Source organism: Cimex lectularius, unplaced genomic scaffold (assembly GCF_000648675.2).
Source record: "Cimex lectularius strain Harlan isolate CLEC.00 unplaced genomic scaffold, Clec_2.1 scaffold201, whole genome shotgun sequence".
NCBI classification, from domain to species: Eukaryota; Metazoa; Arthropoda; class Insecta; order Hemiptera; family Cimicidae; genus Cimex; species Cimex lectularius.
In genome coordinates this window covers 345,454-359,899 of record NW_019392805.1, presented here as the reverse complement: position 1 = coordinate 359,899, position 14,446 = coordinate 345,454, and the positions used below count along the sequence as shown (strand labels likewise).

At 35.3% G+C, this 14,446-nt stretch overlaps 1 protein-coding gene across 1 annotated transcript in view; it reads left to right on the top strand.

Annotated features, from left to right (window-relative positions):
- Positions 1-14,446, top strand: part of LOC106673164 (cytoplasmic dynein 2 heavy chain 1) — a 61,694-nt gene that overhangs the window by 44,141 nt on the left and 3,107 nt on the right. Inside the window, exons 60-76 of the mRNA XM_024228138.1 lie at positions 1,683-1,783; positions 1,854-2,007; positions 2,065-2,201; positions 2,303-2,388; positions 2,447-2,610; positions 3,176-3,334; positions 5,526-5,765; positions 5,891-6,031; positions 6,107-6,226; positions 8,488-8,680; positions 8,754-8,908; positions 8,975-9,440; positions 9,498-9,694; positions 13,038-13,259; positions 13,332-13,538; positions 13,789-13,982; positions 14,054-14,255. Of these exons, the coding sequence (XP_024083906.1) occupies positions 1,683-1,783; positions 1,854-2,007; positions 2,065-2,201; positions 2,303-2,388; positions 2,447-2,610; positions 3,176-3,334; positions 5,526-5,765; positions 5,891-6,031; positions 6,107-6,226; positions 8,488-8,680; positions 8,754-8,908; positions 8,975-9,440; positions 9,498-9,694; positions 13,038-13,259; positions 13,332-13,538; positions 13,789-13,982; positions 14,054-14,255 (3,138 nt within the window). The remainder of the gene's footprint in view (positions 1-1,682; positions 1,784-1,853; positions 2,008-2,064; positions 2,202-2,302; positions 2,389-2,446; positions 2,611-3,175; positions 3,335-5,525; positions 5,766-5,890; positions 6,032-6,106; positions 6,227-8,487; positions 8,681-8,753; positions 8,909-8,974; positions 9,441-9,497; positions 9,695-13,037; positions 13,260-13,331; positions 13,539-13,788; positions 13,983-14,053; positions 14,256-14,446) is intronic.

Genomic DNA, 14,446 nt, shown 5'->3' with positions numbered 1-14,446 from the left:
TATTTGTTATTGGTGTGGGATCTTTAATTTTTGGAAAAAAGTGTTCAAATTGTTTTATAATTTTTGAAAGCTATTTTAAAGTTATCGGACAAGAGAAATGAGTTTCGTTTATGTGATAGGCCTTGGATAAATGGTATGGAAATGTATGCTGGTTTGTTTGTATTCGAAAGACTTAACGTAGTATTATTAGTAATAGTGGATGGTGTTATTGTTGAGTTGTAATTGTTGATTATTCTGTTAATTATGTGTTTAGGGTAGAGATTGTTGTGGAGGATCTGTTTGTATATCTTTATGTTTTTGTGGTAGAAGGATTCATGGCTTAAGGAAATCATTCTGTGAAGTAACCCTTTGGCTGTGTTTATTGTTGTATGAAGGGGATGGTGAGATGTAAAGTTGAGGTAGCGATAGCAACAATTTAGCTTTCCTTTTCCTATTTATCCCTTTCTATATAATCCTGAAAGGATAATCTGGCCGAACCATTACCAGCACATTTTTTCCCTTCGTTGGCTCTTTTCATCTCAAAGAAGCCGACGCCTTATACAAAAATGTCTTTTCTATACCGACATCCTTCCCAACGTATATAGACACAAAATAGCAAAATCTCACTGGCACTCTCGACACGACACGCAAGAATGGCACAATTACACAGAAGAAAACACTTTGAGTGAGTAGAAATACTTTGAATATAAAAAATATATTTTGCATTATATAAATTCACTTTTCCACATCCAAAATGTAATTGTTTTATGTAAACAATATTTGTAAATCCCAGGCCCTGAAGATGATCTCAATAAAGATCGAAACGTTGGCACGATAAAGAAAATGTTTTTCTGAACCCTGCATCACACCAGACTGCATCTCACGAAATAAAAAACTAGTCAGTGAATGCATCCAAAATTTCTAAAACCCTGGGGAACACACAATAACCAGATGATATCTTGGATACCAGGACACAGGAATTTTGGATACCAAAAAAGCAGACACGCAGGCAAGAGGAGGTTCTGCAAGACCATATACGGGGCCCTGAACTTATATTCTTGGGAAAACAAATTCAGAATCCTCCATCACAAATTGGATCCAAATAAAAGAAAAAGAGAAGTGTATAAACTCTAGGGGTGCTAGACACAGTAAACTTATGCTAAGAAAAAAAAAAACCCACCAAGACTGGCAAATCACTGCTGCATTTAGAGAGGGCCAAACTCAGAGGAGTGACAGGACTATTAACCGGCCACTGGCATCTGAGACTAACATTTCTATATACAGTAAAACGACCCTTTTCCCTCCAAGAATCGGAACATTATACCCAAATACTTTCAGCCATGCTCAAGCACTATTCTTAAATTGGGTGGCATTCCTACAAGTTCTTAATACAGAGCTAAAGAATTGTTTCCTTAATTAGGTGGGACACCTTTTTCTATACATGCCGGACAAGTCAGTGGGCTTTGGTGCAAAAGTGTCTGTGTCAACTTCACATGGCCTATTCTTAATCAGGTGAGGTTGACTCTTCTTCGAGTGAAATCCTCTGAGAGCCACCTATCGACACGATAGCTTCTCTGTTGATCCGGCCCACTGACGCTGTCATTTTCTTTTAATATTTTTTTAATTGCATTTCTAGCGTCAGAGTTCCCAATCAATGTGTTGAAATTTTGTATGATTCATATTTGTATTTGTTAAATGTTTAGTTATCTGATCTATCAACGACACTGGAAACATTGACGCCGAATTGTTTACTAGCTGCTGCTTTTATAATCTACCTGCCAGATACACCGAAACAGTTGAGATGGTAATAGAACAAAAAACGTTCTGCTTGTAGTTTGTACAAGTTTAAATTATATTTTGTTATTAACATATAGGCATCTCATTAATACCTGGAAGGATTTGGTTAAAGCAAATGCAAACTTCTCTGTCACTGAATTTATGAGCACTGAGAGAGAAATGCTTCAATGGTCGTCAGAAGGTCTTCCGGACGACGAGTATTCCCATCAAAATGCCTTAATTATTTTAAACGTACGAGGTTAATTTGGTGTTTAAGATTTGTAGTTTTAATATTTTTATCCGTTCCAGGCAATGCTGCCACCGTTTCTTTTAGATCCAGCGTCAATAGCTACCTCATGGCTGAAACATCATTTTGGAAAAGACCAAGTCGATGTTGTTGCTCAGCACAGTCCAATGTTCTTTACAAAATTGGAATTATCCGTGAGGTATATTCTACTATGAATTATTTGAATTAAACGCCCAGTTTCTAATATAATAACCAATTAAAATCACTAATAAATATTTTAATTGTTTTGTTTTTTGATAGGTTTGGGAAAACGCTGATTGTTGAAGATATAGAGCAAATACACCCAGTGTTAGAACCTGTCTTACGAAACAATTTCGTTCAGCAAGGTAAATTATATTTACGGTGTTGTATATATAAAATAAAAACGGTTTTTACTTTGTTTAGGCCCCAGAAAAATGGTTTACATTGGCCAAAAATTAGTCGACTATCACCCTAATTTTAAACTGTTTTTAACATCCAGATCTATAGGAATTGAAGCAAGTAAAAAATTAAAAGCATCGTTTCCTATACTTAACTTTGGAGCAACTATGGAAGGCCTTACACAACAAGTAATATTTTTAAAATATTATATTATATAAGAATACATAGTGTCATAAGCGAAGGCATGGTGGCAACAAGCTCTCAACTTTTTCTGAAAATGTTAATTAAATAGATAATATTAATGTTAAATATGAGATTTGAGATAAAAAGTCAATGTCGCGGATCAGATTCGAACCCACGGTCTTCGAAAGACCCCAATGTTCTGACCACCTGAGCCACCTTTACTTCGATTTTCGAGACACCAATCTTTCCATCTCAACGCATAGGTTTTTGTGCAATTATATTTTTATTGTCAAATTTATACATTGTAAGTGAAGGCCATGGGTTCGAATCCCATCCATGACATTGGCTTTTTTAATCAAGATGGAACTGAAACCTATAAAAAATATTAATATTTTAATGGGCCCTGTTGTTAGATGTTATACGTTTCTGACATTTTAAATTGTTGAATTCTTTAAAAAAAAAATCACAATTTCAAATCAACAAAAATGAAAAATGAAAATGATATCAACAAATATTTCAAGTATTACTGTATTTCATTATTGTATTTAATGATTTTGTTGTTTTATTAAGCTTATAAGTTGTGCTCTGAAAGTGGAAAAGCCTACGCTAGAAAAGCGAAGAGTAGAATTACTGCAGGAAGAGGAACAACTTAAAACTAAGCTGTATTTCTTGCAAGAAAAAGTTCTACAGGAGTTAGCTTCTTCTCAAGGAGACATACTGCAAAATCAAGTAATATTACATATTTAAAAAATATATAAAATCGAACTTCCCTGAACAGATACTTGTAATAACTGGACATCCTTTTCTGACTGGAAATTTTTGTCATTATTCCATTTGATTTCCTAAGAAAATTACTTTACCACTGGGAAGTATTGGGCATTAGTCCAGGGATTAAACCTCAGGATGTTGTCTTAATTATATACAACGGTCAGACCCTTGGTCACATAGGACCTCTAGTACAGTTGACAAAAATACGATACATAAGACGACACAAAACAAACTTAAAAATCTACAAAGACTAGTATGTCAACATATCAGAAGCAATGCATACTTTATGGCAACTGCACTCGATACTTTTGAAAGTTTCACCATTCTCCTGAGGTACAAAGAAATAAAACCAGATCTAAAGAGAAGCCATATTCGTCCTAAGAACTACTCACTTTCCCTTACAATAGATGTTTTCCATTACAAAAATGTTCCCATAAACCTAATTATCTATCGCAATCATAACCCTTGAAAAGCCTTTTACATAGGAAAAATCTTTGAAAAGCTCATTCTGAAAAGAATCCTTCCCATCCTAGAAGAACAAAACATTCTACCTCACCAATTTGGCTTTTTTAAGCACCACTCCACAATCCAGCACACCGTTTTAGATGCATCTCTTCCTCTCTTGAGCTGAAACATTAACACTCGAGTGTTTTCCTTGATGAGGCTCAAGCCTTTGATAGGGTCTGGCATCCTTGTTGTGGAAGCTCAAGAGCATACTTCCTTTCACCTTCTTCTTAAAAGACATCCTACTTGACTGACTGCTTCTTTCAGGTCAGCCAGGGAATGTTCTTCTGTCACTACTAACCTGTTAAGGCTGGAGCCCCACAAGGCAGTATCCTTAGTCCCATCTTCATACCTACACATCCAAACTCACAACTTTCTACACACTCCAATCCTATCCTAGTTATAGAAGCAATCCAACAACTGAACCTCATTACTGACCAGTGCACTCGGTGGCAGATTAAGTTGAACTAGCAAAAAAATCAACAAGTAACATTTATGATCAGAGACAAAACACATAAACAAACAAGTTAATGTATAGCCGCAATCACAAAACCTTAGAGTTTGCCTTTAAGCTGCCCTCCAGATCCTCCGACTTCCAGGCGACCCGGGGCTCCACTGACCAAATGGATATTTTTACTCTAACTTTAATATGAAGCAGGTCTATGTATCATCTTTCTCCAATTCTTTTGGCATCCTCCCCGACCATGTACCGACCTTGGCAGTCCCTATACCAAGTGTTGTGTTTGAGCAGGATGGCGACTCAAAGAAAGATTTTGTCTCTAGTGAAACTGTGACGATCAATGTGGATTCGTTGGTTCAAGTTCTCACTGAGGAGGCCCATCCTGGAACAAGGGTCTGGCCAAAACATATAGTAGATAACCTAATCCTTCTTTAGTAGTTATAAAATATTATTGTCAGTTATTTTTCTTTTCTGACTGCTGCTTTTTTTTAGAGGGTCTTTAATAATAATAATATGTGTTTTTATTGTAGCCACATAGTAAAAAACAATGTCAACAACATAAAAGTTACATTATGTTTGTTCTAATAAGTTCATGTTTTATTTATACATTTTTTAATTTTATTTACACTTTTTTTTTAATTTTATGTACACATTAAATTTTTTTATACATTTAAATTTTTTTTAATTTATACATTTTTTAAAATTTATTTATTCATTTTTCAACAAAAAGAGAAGTTTTCAAGATAAAGTCATGTTTTCCTTTACCATAACATTTTTCCTTAACTGGTCATTTTTCTTGAAAAGAAACTTTTAAAAAAAAGTGACCAAAAAAGAAATTTGGACAGAGTTGAATTGTACGGCTTGACCAAATCCTCCAACATCCAACGAATCCTTTCAAACCAAAGTTCTGCACCATATCCTCAACACTCCCTTCTACGTCACCAATCAAATGATTCATAAAGTTCTGAAAATCCCATTTGTGATGGATCCAATTTCTATGTTAAACTTTCCCTCCATCCGAAGCCACTGGCCCAAACTCTTTCCTCAACGTCCCATCCTTATAATCCTCCACATCGTCCAAACGACGATAGCCTCATGGCCCATCTTAACGCACAATCCTTTTACCATGTTTTTAATACTTAGTTTTTTTTGTTTTTTTTTAAGTGTTATTATATATTTTTTTTGCAGGAACTTCTCACTTCGCTTAATAACACAAAGGAAAGTAGCACAGCAATTATGAATTCGTTGGAGGAATCATCTGCCATTAAAAATGACATGGTTAAAGAGTGCGACGTTTACATGCCTTTGTCTGAATATGGGACGAAATTATTTTTCGCCTGTTCCGGACTTTCCAAAATAAACAACATGTATTATATATCAGTAGCGACATTTTTGAAACTGTTTGAAAAGTCCATCATTTCGTCATCAGTAAGTAATTTTTGTAGTATTAATCTGCCTTTATTCATTATAATTCATATGCATTAAACTTTTTATGAAGGGAATTAAAATTTGCTTAAATTTAATAAGGTTTATTTTGTTCTTTTTCTTTTCAGGATTTAGATATTAAACAGAAATATCAGAATCTTTTAATTACTGTATATAATTACATCAGTCGATCGTTGTTTAAAGGTGATAGATTAGCCTTCGCTCTTCATTTAGTTCATGCTACGTTACCTGAACTCTTTGGACAAAATGTAAACTGTAACTTTTCAGCTTTACACTCGATGCTTTGATTTTTGTACAATTTCCCATGTTTCATTTTGTTTTAGGAATGGGAATTATTCACAGACCGAAATGTTTCCGATGTTACAATTGAAACTCCACTTCATAAAACCGAAATGCCAAAGTGGATCGAAAATGACCGCATACGATACATTACAAAGTTACAGGTGATTATTTGTTTAAATAAAATGTATGTCACCCAAACCTAATACAAAAGTATATTTCTATCAGGTAACAAGAAAAATTCTTGCTGTTTTACAATTGGTATTGTTTTAATACCATTAATCAGTATGCATTAGTCCATAAAGAAAAATGTCTTGAACAGTGCCTTGTAAATTATAAAAAACATATTCTTTCTTGTGACTGCACAACCTATAAATTGTGTGCTTGTGTGTGAATTTTAGCTTAAGCGCTAGGGCGGCCGAGGCAGTTTGTAAAATTTGCACTGCATTTGGTGATGTATCAATAAGTGAATGCACTTCAAAAAGTTTGCTTCTAGGAGGGGATTGAAGATGAACTACGGTATGACCTGTGTTGAATTAGAAATGAATTGAGAGAAGCTATTCAACTTGATTCGAGCTTATCGACTTGGAATACATCTGAGTATATGGGCTCCTCATAAATTGTCCGATGATAACAAGCTTCAGAATCTAAACATTTGCCAATACAAAGTAGAGGAAGTTTTTGACTAGATTGTCACATGCAATGAAAAATGGTTCCTGTATCCACCAGGTCATACAAACAAAAACCGAATATTCGGTGAAAGTCCCCATCAACAACCTTTTTCCAATGTGTTACTAATCCAGTTATGCCTTTCTTATAAAAGTTTTGGGTCCCGGGACTTAAAAAATCAGTTCAGCTCATTTTCCAGCTGTTGGTAATTATGACTGTGCATATTACTGTCCATCTCTAAGAAAAAGAGACAGAAGAGGCTCTGGGGAGAACAAAGGATGTGATAGGACTTCCCAGTCAAGCTTCATTATCACTTATTTTGTCATTATAGCTGAGTTCTCGCATTGTCCTGGTGAAAAATTACACCTTTTCAGTTCTCAAAAGCAGGTTGTTTCTGGGCCAGGGCAAGAAATACTTTCTGCAATTGGCTTGAGTAGAGTTCTGCAGTGACAGTCTGGCAAAGGAGTTTGTAGTGCACAATACCTGCTATACTTCACTTAAGTATCACCTTTTGTTGGAGAATATTGGTTTTTGCGTCATGGCGGTCTTGGTGACAGCCATCGGTACGACCTTTGTTACTGTACAGTATCGTAATGTTTAGAGCCTGACGCTCATTAATGCTAGTCAATTTATGATTAATTGCTCAGCTTCACATCATCTCAAGTTGATATAAGCTAGAGTGAATGGTTTTTATTGCTTACATTGGACTCGCGAGCTCCTTATTTTTTCCCCGTAGTTATTCAAGACAGAAGGTCTACCCTGATCGACTAGAAGAACTTTTTTTTTTTAAAACAAATGCAGTTCAAATTTTACAAGCCTAAATTCATACAATAAGCACACCACGATTATGGGTTTTGAAGTCACAAGAAAGAAAATATTTTGTAATTTACAGTAAACTGTTCAAGATGCATTTTCTTTACAAACTGTCACAATATCCTTTTGGTATTACATGATGTAAAAAACTTAATCCTCCTATATAAATAGAAATGTTAATTATGGTAATAAAACAATAAAAAATGAAGACTAATTTCTTTTGTTACTAGAACTGCATGAATTTATCGATGGTTAGGGAATTTGTCTATGGGGTGATAAAACCTGAAATTCGGTCGTTACTGATCATTTTTGTCTATCCTCACTGGTTGGTCTGTTGTTTGACGCATTTCAGCAATTTGAAATCTCCAATACGTCAGAACAACCCAGCAATAGGCCAAAAATGATAGATGATGGCCAAATCTATGAAAATATTAATTTCTTTGTTGCTATTAAAACTGCATGGATTTGTCGATGGTTAGGGAATTTGTCTATGGGGTGATAAAACCTGAAATTCGGTCGGTACTGATCATTTTTGTCTATCCTCACTGGTTGGTCTGTTGTTTGACGCATTTCAGCAATTTGAAATCTCCAATACGTCAGAACAACCCAGCTATAGGCCAAAAATGATAGATGATGGCCAAATCTATGAAAATATTAATTTCTTTGTTGCTATTAAAACTGCATGGATTTGTCGATGGTTAGGGAATTTGTCTATGGGGTGATAAAACCTGAAATTCGGTCGGTACTGGTCATTTTTGTCTATCCTCACTGGTTGGTCTGTTTGTTTAACGCGTTTTTAAATCTTCAGTATGCCAGACCAACCCAGTGATAGGGCAAAAATGACCGATAACGACCAAAACTCTAATAAATAATTCAAAGGAAATCATGAAAAACTTGTATACTCTTTTAGTTTCTTTTACTTATAATTTTACTTTGATTATAGGCAATGTTACCAAACCTGTATGAAAAATTGAAGCTTGGGACTGAAACATTCTGGCTGGAATTTATGTCGACGCCTTCACCTCAGAAACCGAATCATTGTGAACTCACGCCTTTTCAACTCATACTCGTCCTGCAGGCCTTGAGACCAGACACATTGCATTCCAACTTAATATACTTTGTTCTCAACAGTTTAGGTAGCTGACATTGATATAATTTTAAAATTGAATAATGAGATGAATTATAACTAATTTGCATCTGGCTTTCTAGGCTTGTCTTCTTTGTCACCTTCTACACTGCAGTTGTACGATCTATTGCCTGAATCAGCTTCTTCTGAACCTATCCTTATAATAACATCACCGGGCAATGATCCTTCAAAAGAACTAAGTGCACTAGCATTAAATAGGTCTATTGTGTGCAAAGAGGTAAGTTTATTTATTTTTTAAATATTGGTATGATTTAAAGTGATGATGCTTGTGGTTTATTTGCAGATGGTAGTTGGCCCAGGACAAGAGAATGAAATATTAAGTGGTCTTTCTGAAGCTGCTAAAACCGGGAAATGGATCATTTTGAAAAACCTGCATCTATTAACTAGTTGGCTTCCTACATTGGAAAAAGCGATCCAAGACCTGAAACCAGTTCCCGAGTTCAGATTGTGGCTTGTGACAGAAGCGCATAGCAACTTTTCACTTGCGTTGTTGAGCTTGTCGTTGAAGATTACGTATGAAGCTCCACCAGGAGTGAAAAGAAATATTGAACGCACCTACAACGAGTGGAATTCGAACAAACTACTCGAATCATCGATTTTGGGTTCCCAGAGTATGTTTGTTCTCGCATGGTTCCATGCAATTATACAGGAACGGCGGACTTATATTCCACAAGGGTGGACTAGCTTTTATGAATTCAATGACAATGATTTATCCGTTGCGACAGCTGTCATAAAGAAACGCCTGAGAGGTTTAACATTATAACATGTATGTTTTAACGCATAATTTAATCTGCTTATGTTTCTAGAGCAAGATACAAATAAACAATGGGATTACATACACGGGCTATTTGAATCAGCAATATACGGTGGACGGGTTAATAACATTTATGACCTGCGAGTCATAGCTGCTTATCTTCTTACATTGTTTAATTCAGACGTCATACATTCCAATGGTCCATCCTTAGCACCTGGAATTGTCATCCCATCCACATCTGATATAAAAGTAAGTGCTTAATAGTTACGGTAAGCGCGCGTGATTTTCACCATAACCAGTATTGTTCTATTGTGCAACTCCATGGTTGTCTCATTTTGCCAGATCACAAAGCTTTTTCGATGACTGACATATGTATCCTTCAGGCTCAGGCTTTTCCTCTCCAAGGAGTAGTAATCTCAGTGTACATGTAGCCTTTGCACCATCAGCGTACATGTTCCACTGTATCTTATTCTTCCTAGCAATATCTGCACAGGCTGCTATTCAGAGTCTATATGCCTACCTTGTTCAGTGACTTGTTAGCAAGCCAACTATTATTCCAGTCCTAGATATAGTAGTGCTGTTACTTTCTGCAATGATCTTTGATGAACTTTGTCGCATCTGAGTTAGTCAGTGTCAGTTGAGATGGAGCCACAACTGGAGATAGAGTTCAATGATCACTATAGTCAGAATCTGGGTTAGGGTTAGAGTTGTCATCCTGGGCTACCTTCCCATTGAACGGAGGACTTATTTTAATCCATTGCCTGATGGATCCACATTTTGGCAGTTTGGTATGCCACAAAAGTGTTCAGGGTCAATAGGTTCCTCATCAAAGTTTCCTTGACTCCCCTCTGCCCTGTGCAGTCCGCATTCCAGCAATGCCAGCATGTTGTAGACGTGATCTCTTCCTCTCTTGAGCTGAAACAGTACTGCTCGGAAGCTTTCCTTGATGTGGCTCAATTCTTTGATAGGGTCTGACATCTGGGTTTGCTGTCGAAGCTCAAGAGCATACTTCGTCGAGTCAGTGTCAGTAGAGATGGAGTCAGAACTGGAGTCCAATGACAACTATAGTCAGAATTTGAGTTCGAGTCAGAGTCAGAGTCGTCATTCTGGGCTACATTCCCATTGAATAGATCAGGGGTCGGCAACCTTTTTCGGACGGCGGGCCATTTTCAAAATAAAATTTTTTATGCGGGCCGCACATTCATCAAATGTAACTTAAATAGTGCTTTTATATCATATACAAGTATAAATATTATTAAAAATAAATATAGAAAAAAATTATTTTTTATTGACATGCTATAATAACAATAATGTCAGAGAACAAAAATTTTACAATTCTTAAAAGGGAAAAAAAGAAAATACAATTCCAATTACATATGTATAAATATGTAAATATAAAATATATAAAATATTAAGGAAAATAGTTTATCTTTCATTTTATTCATTCATTAAAATTCAATGCGCTTTTTGTTCTTGAATATTGTTTGATAATTCATTTAAGTCTGGTTGTGTTTGGGATACTGAGATCCTCAACAAGTTTTGTAAATTTTCATCTGTCAACCTTGTTCTATATTTTGATTTTATGAAATTCATTCTTGAAAATGTTCGCATAAATAGGTGCTTGAAAAAATACAAATAATTGATTTTTGGCAATTTGTTTTCTGGTAGATTTGAATAAAATGCATTTTAATTATTTTCATCAAAATTATTTTTATATACATTGTTAGATTGCAAATCAATTAACTCTAGTTGTAAATTTTCTGGTGTTTTTACAATATCAAATTTTAAAGGATTTTCAAATATTAATATGTCCATTTCTTTCGCATAAAAATCTTGAAACCGATGACGAAAATTTTCATCCAGTACTTTTAGTGACAATAAAAATATTCGAAGGACACTGTTTGTCGTTTTTGGTTAAAAACGATTGCAAAGTAGGAAAATGACAATAATTATTCTTTTCAAGTTGAGAAATAAACAATTTTATTTTAAGCTGAAAACTTTTGATTTCTGTAAATAGCTTGTTGATTAACTTTACTTTGCCTTGTAGTGTTATATTTAATTCATTGAGGTAAGTTGTAATGTCCACAAAAAAAGCTAACTCGCTTATCCATTTCAAATTTGATAATTCTGGTATATTATTTCCTTTTTCTGTCAAAAACATTTCAATCTCGTTTATCAACTTGAAAAATCTTTTTAAAACTTTCCCACGGCTGAGCCATTTTATCTTGCGCAGTAAAATAGGTTTCCCACTATGCTTCTGTTAGCGCGCATTTTTGTCACCGGCTCACGCTCTAAGTTTGTTAATTTTTCCTAAAATTATATTGGGCTTTGGCGGGCCGCGCAAAAAGTTGCAAAGGGCCGCAGGTTGCCGACCCCTGGAATAGATGACTTGGGCACGCTTTTGGCAGTTTGGTATGCCACAACCGGGTTCAGGGCCGATAAGTTTTTCATCGAACTTTCTTTGTTGCCCCTCTGCCCTGTGTGTGTCTTGGAACCCAAACAAGGACAATTTTGTTGTTTTCCCCGGTGTCTGACAGTACCTTAAAGCCTAGTTCACACTTGGACTGAAAAGTTCCATGTCATTGTTAAATGAAACTCAAAATCTTGTATCACTTAGACCTGCAAATGCACCCCAGATACAAAGGGACATGTGGGGCTGAATCTCCTTTGAATCAGGAGAGTTGAGATTCAGGCCCGCAACATGTCCCCTTGTATCTAGAATGTATTGCAGGTCTACGTGATACAAGATTTTGAGTCTCATTGAAACAGGAGTCAGTGATACAATGTTGTGCAATATTGCAAGTGTGGACTTATGTACTGGGGGGCAGTCACAAGTGTGGTTGCGAGTTTCAGAGTAAGGAAATTGAATTTCTAAATCTTGTGTTTGCCATTTGCAAATGATTTTCAAAATTTTAGGTGTCATCTTTAAAAAGCTGATAATCCCATTCCACCTTCTAGCCTTAATATGTTGTTACTAAACAATTTTTGGATCCACCATCTTCGATTTCTTTTATTTCTATTTTTAATTAATAATAACAATGACTGAGAAACACCCACGAGGCCTAATTCCTGTGGCATTTTCTAAGGAACTGCCTCTATAGTATAGATGTGTGTTATTGTGGCAGGGCAGCTCCCAAAACAGATGCACAACATTGAATCAGGGCTGTTGCCAACAAATGCACGACTTTGACCCTAGTATGGACTAGGCTTAATGCAATCCCAAAAGACTCTGGACCCTACTACTGCCGTCGTAATTGCCCTTGCTGTTTCATACTATTCTTTTGTTTACGATACCTAGCCTTTTAACCTCCTTGGCACAGTGTTCAATAGCCACAGTCTCTACTTAAAAGACAATGGCATATTGCCTAATTTTATGACTTTATATGAATTAAAATCTAAACTTGCATGTTCTATCCGAAAGATGATTTCCCGGTGATATTGCACCGCCTGAAGAAATCACCCTTGCTCAATTCATTGCTTTGTACATATTCTATTTCCAGGCACAAGTAGCTTTAAAATTCTTTCTCTGAAATCACCTTTTTGACTTATTATAAACAGTTAAATTTATAAATTTAATTGCCTAAAATTTTAGGAACACCTTAGCTTAATAAGAAGACTGCCTGAGGAAGATAAACCCGAGTACTTTGGTTTGCCAAAGAATGTTGCGAGAATTTGGCAGCGTGTGACTAGCAGTAACACGGTTTTTTTATTAAAAGAATTGGACAAAAACTTGGTTGTGGGAGATACGATTGGCATGAGCAAATATTCTTCTAGTATCAGTTCTTTGGTCAAGCTATGGAAACAAATAAATCAGGTTTGCGATAACTGAATACATTCTGTTTTTTCTTCAGATATATAAATTTATTCGAATAATATATTTTCACAGCGTCTTGGGTTGATTTATAGAGATAAACCAGAAGTCAATGCAAACGATGAACCGATTGTAGCGTTTTTCTCTTTAGAATATGCATTTGCAATCGATCTTATTTCAACAATACACACTGGACTTGTCGATCTGACAAAAATAATAAAAGTCGGCATTTTTCAAACGAAAAGTTCAAAGGATATGGCAAACTCCATTTTGATAGACCAGGTAAACAAGGCAAAATGAAAGATTTTCTTGTTCGTATATCTTTGTACAATGACTATGTTTTGCATAAGTTGGACAAGCTTTATTTGATTTTTTATTTATTGTTAAAAGTGTCAATTTATTAATAAAATCACTTCAAATTAAAAATTAATAAAAATCCAAATGGCTACAGAAACAAACTATTCCTTAAAAATTAACACGTTTTTCTTAATATCTTGTGATTTATGATTTCCTTAACATAAAAATATTCAAGGTTCCTGAAGAGTGGGATAAGATTTGGAGTGGTCCGTCAAACCCTAAAGATTATCTTAAAAGTGTGATCAGAAGAGCTTTGAAAATTCAAGCGATGGTGGAAGATTTAAACAGCATCAATACCGAACCAATCGATCTAAACGACTTATTCAACGTTGAATCATTTGTAATGGCGATTAGACAACAAGCCGCAAGGTAAAATCCTAATTTAAGTGTAAATACACCTATTTAATCGTTTAAATCTCATCGTACTTATTAAAATTTAGAAAATCCCGTGTTTCAATTGAAAAAATGGAATTGATCACCGACTGGGAAAGAACGAAAGGTGATTTATTGACAGGAAATGCAGCAATAACCGGTGTACTTTTGGAAGGTGCTCTCATGAAGGACAGCCATTTAATCGCATGCACAGAAGAGTCTCCAAGTGTTGCACAAGCTCCGCCATTTGTATTGTCTTGGCAAATAGAGGTGACAATTTGATATATATTAATATTTTTATTTATAAGGTCTACAATATTTCATTTATTTTTGTTTAATAAGTAATTAAACTAAGATTTTATACAAAGATAATTGAATTGGGTTGAATAAGTCTGGAGCATTTTTTATTGATTACTGATTTATATAAGCCCAACTCTCCGTGATTCTATCACTACTAGTCC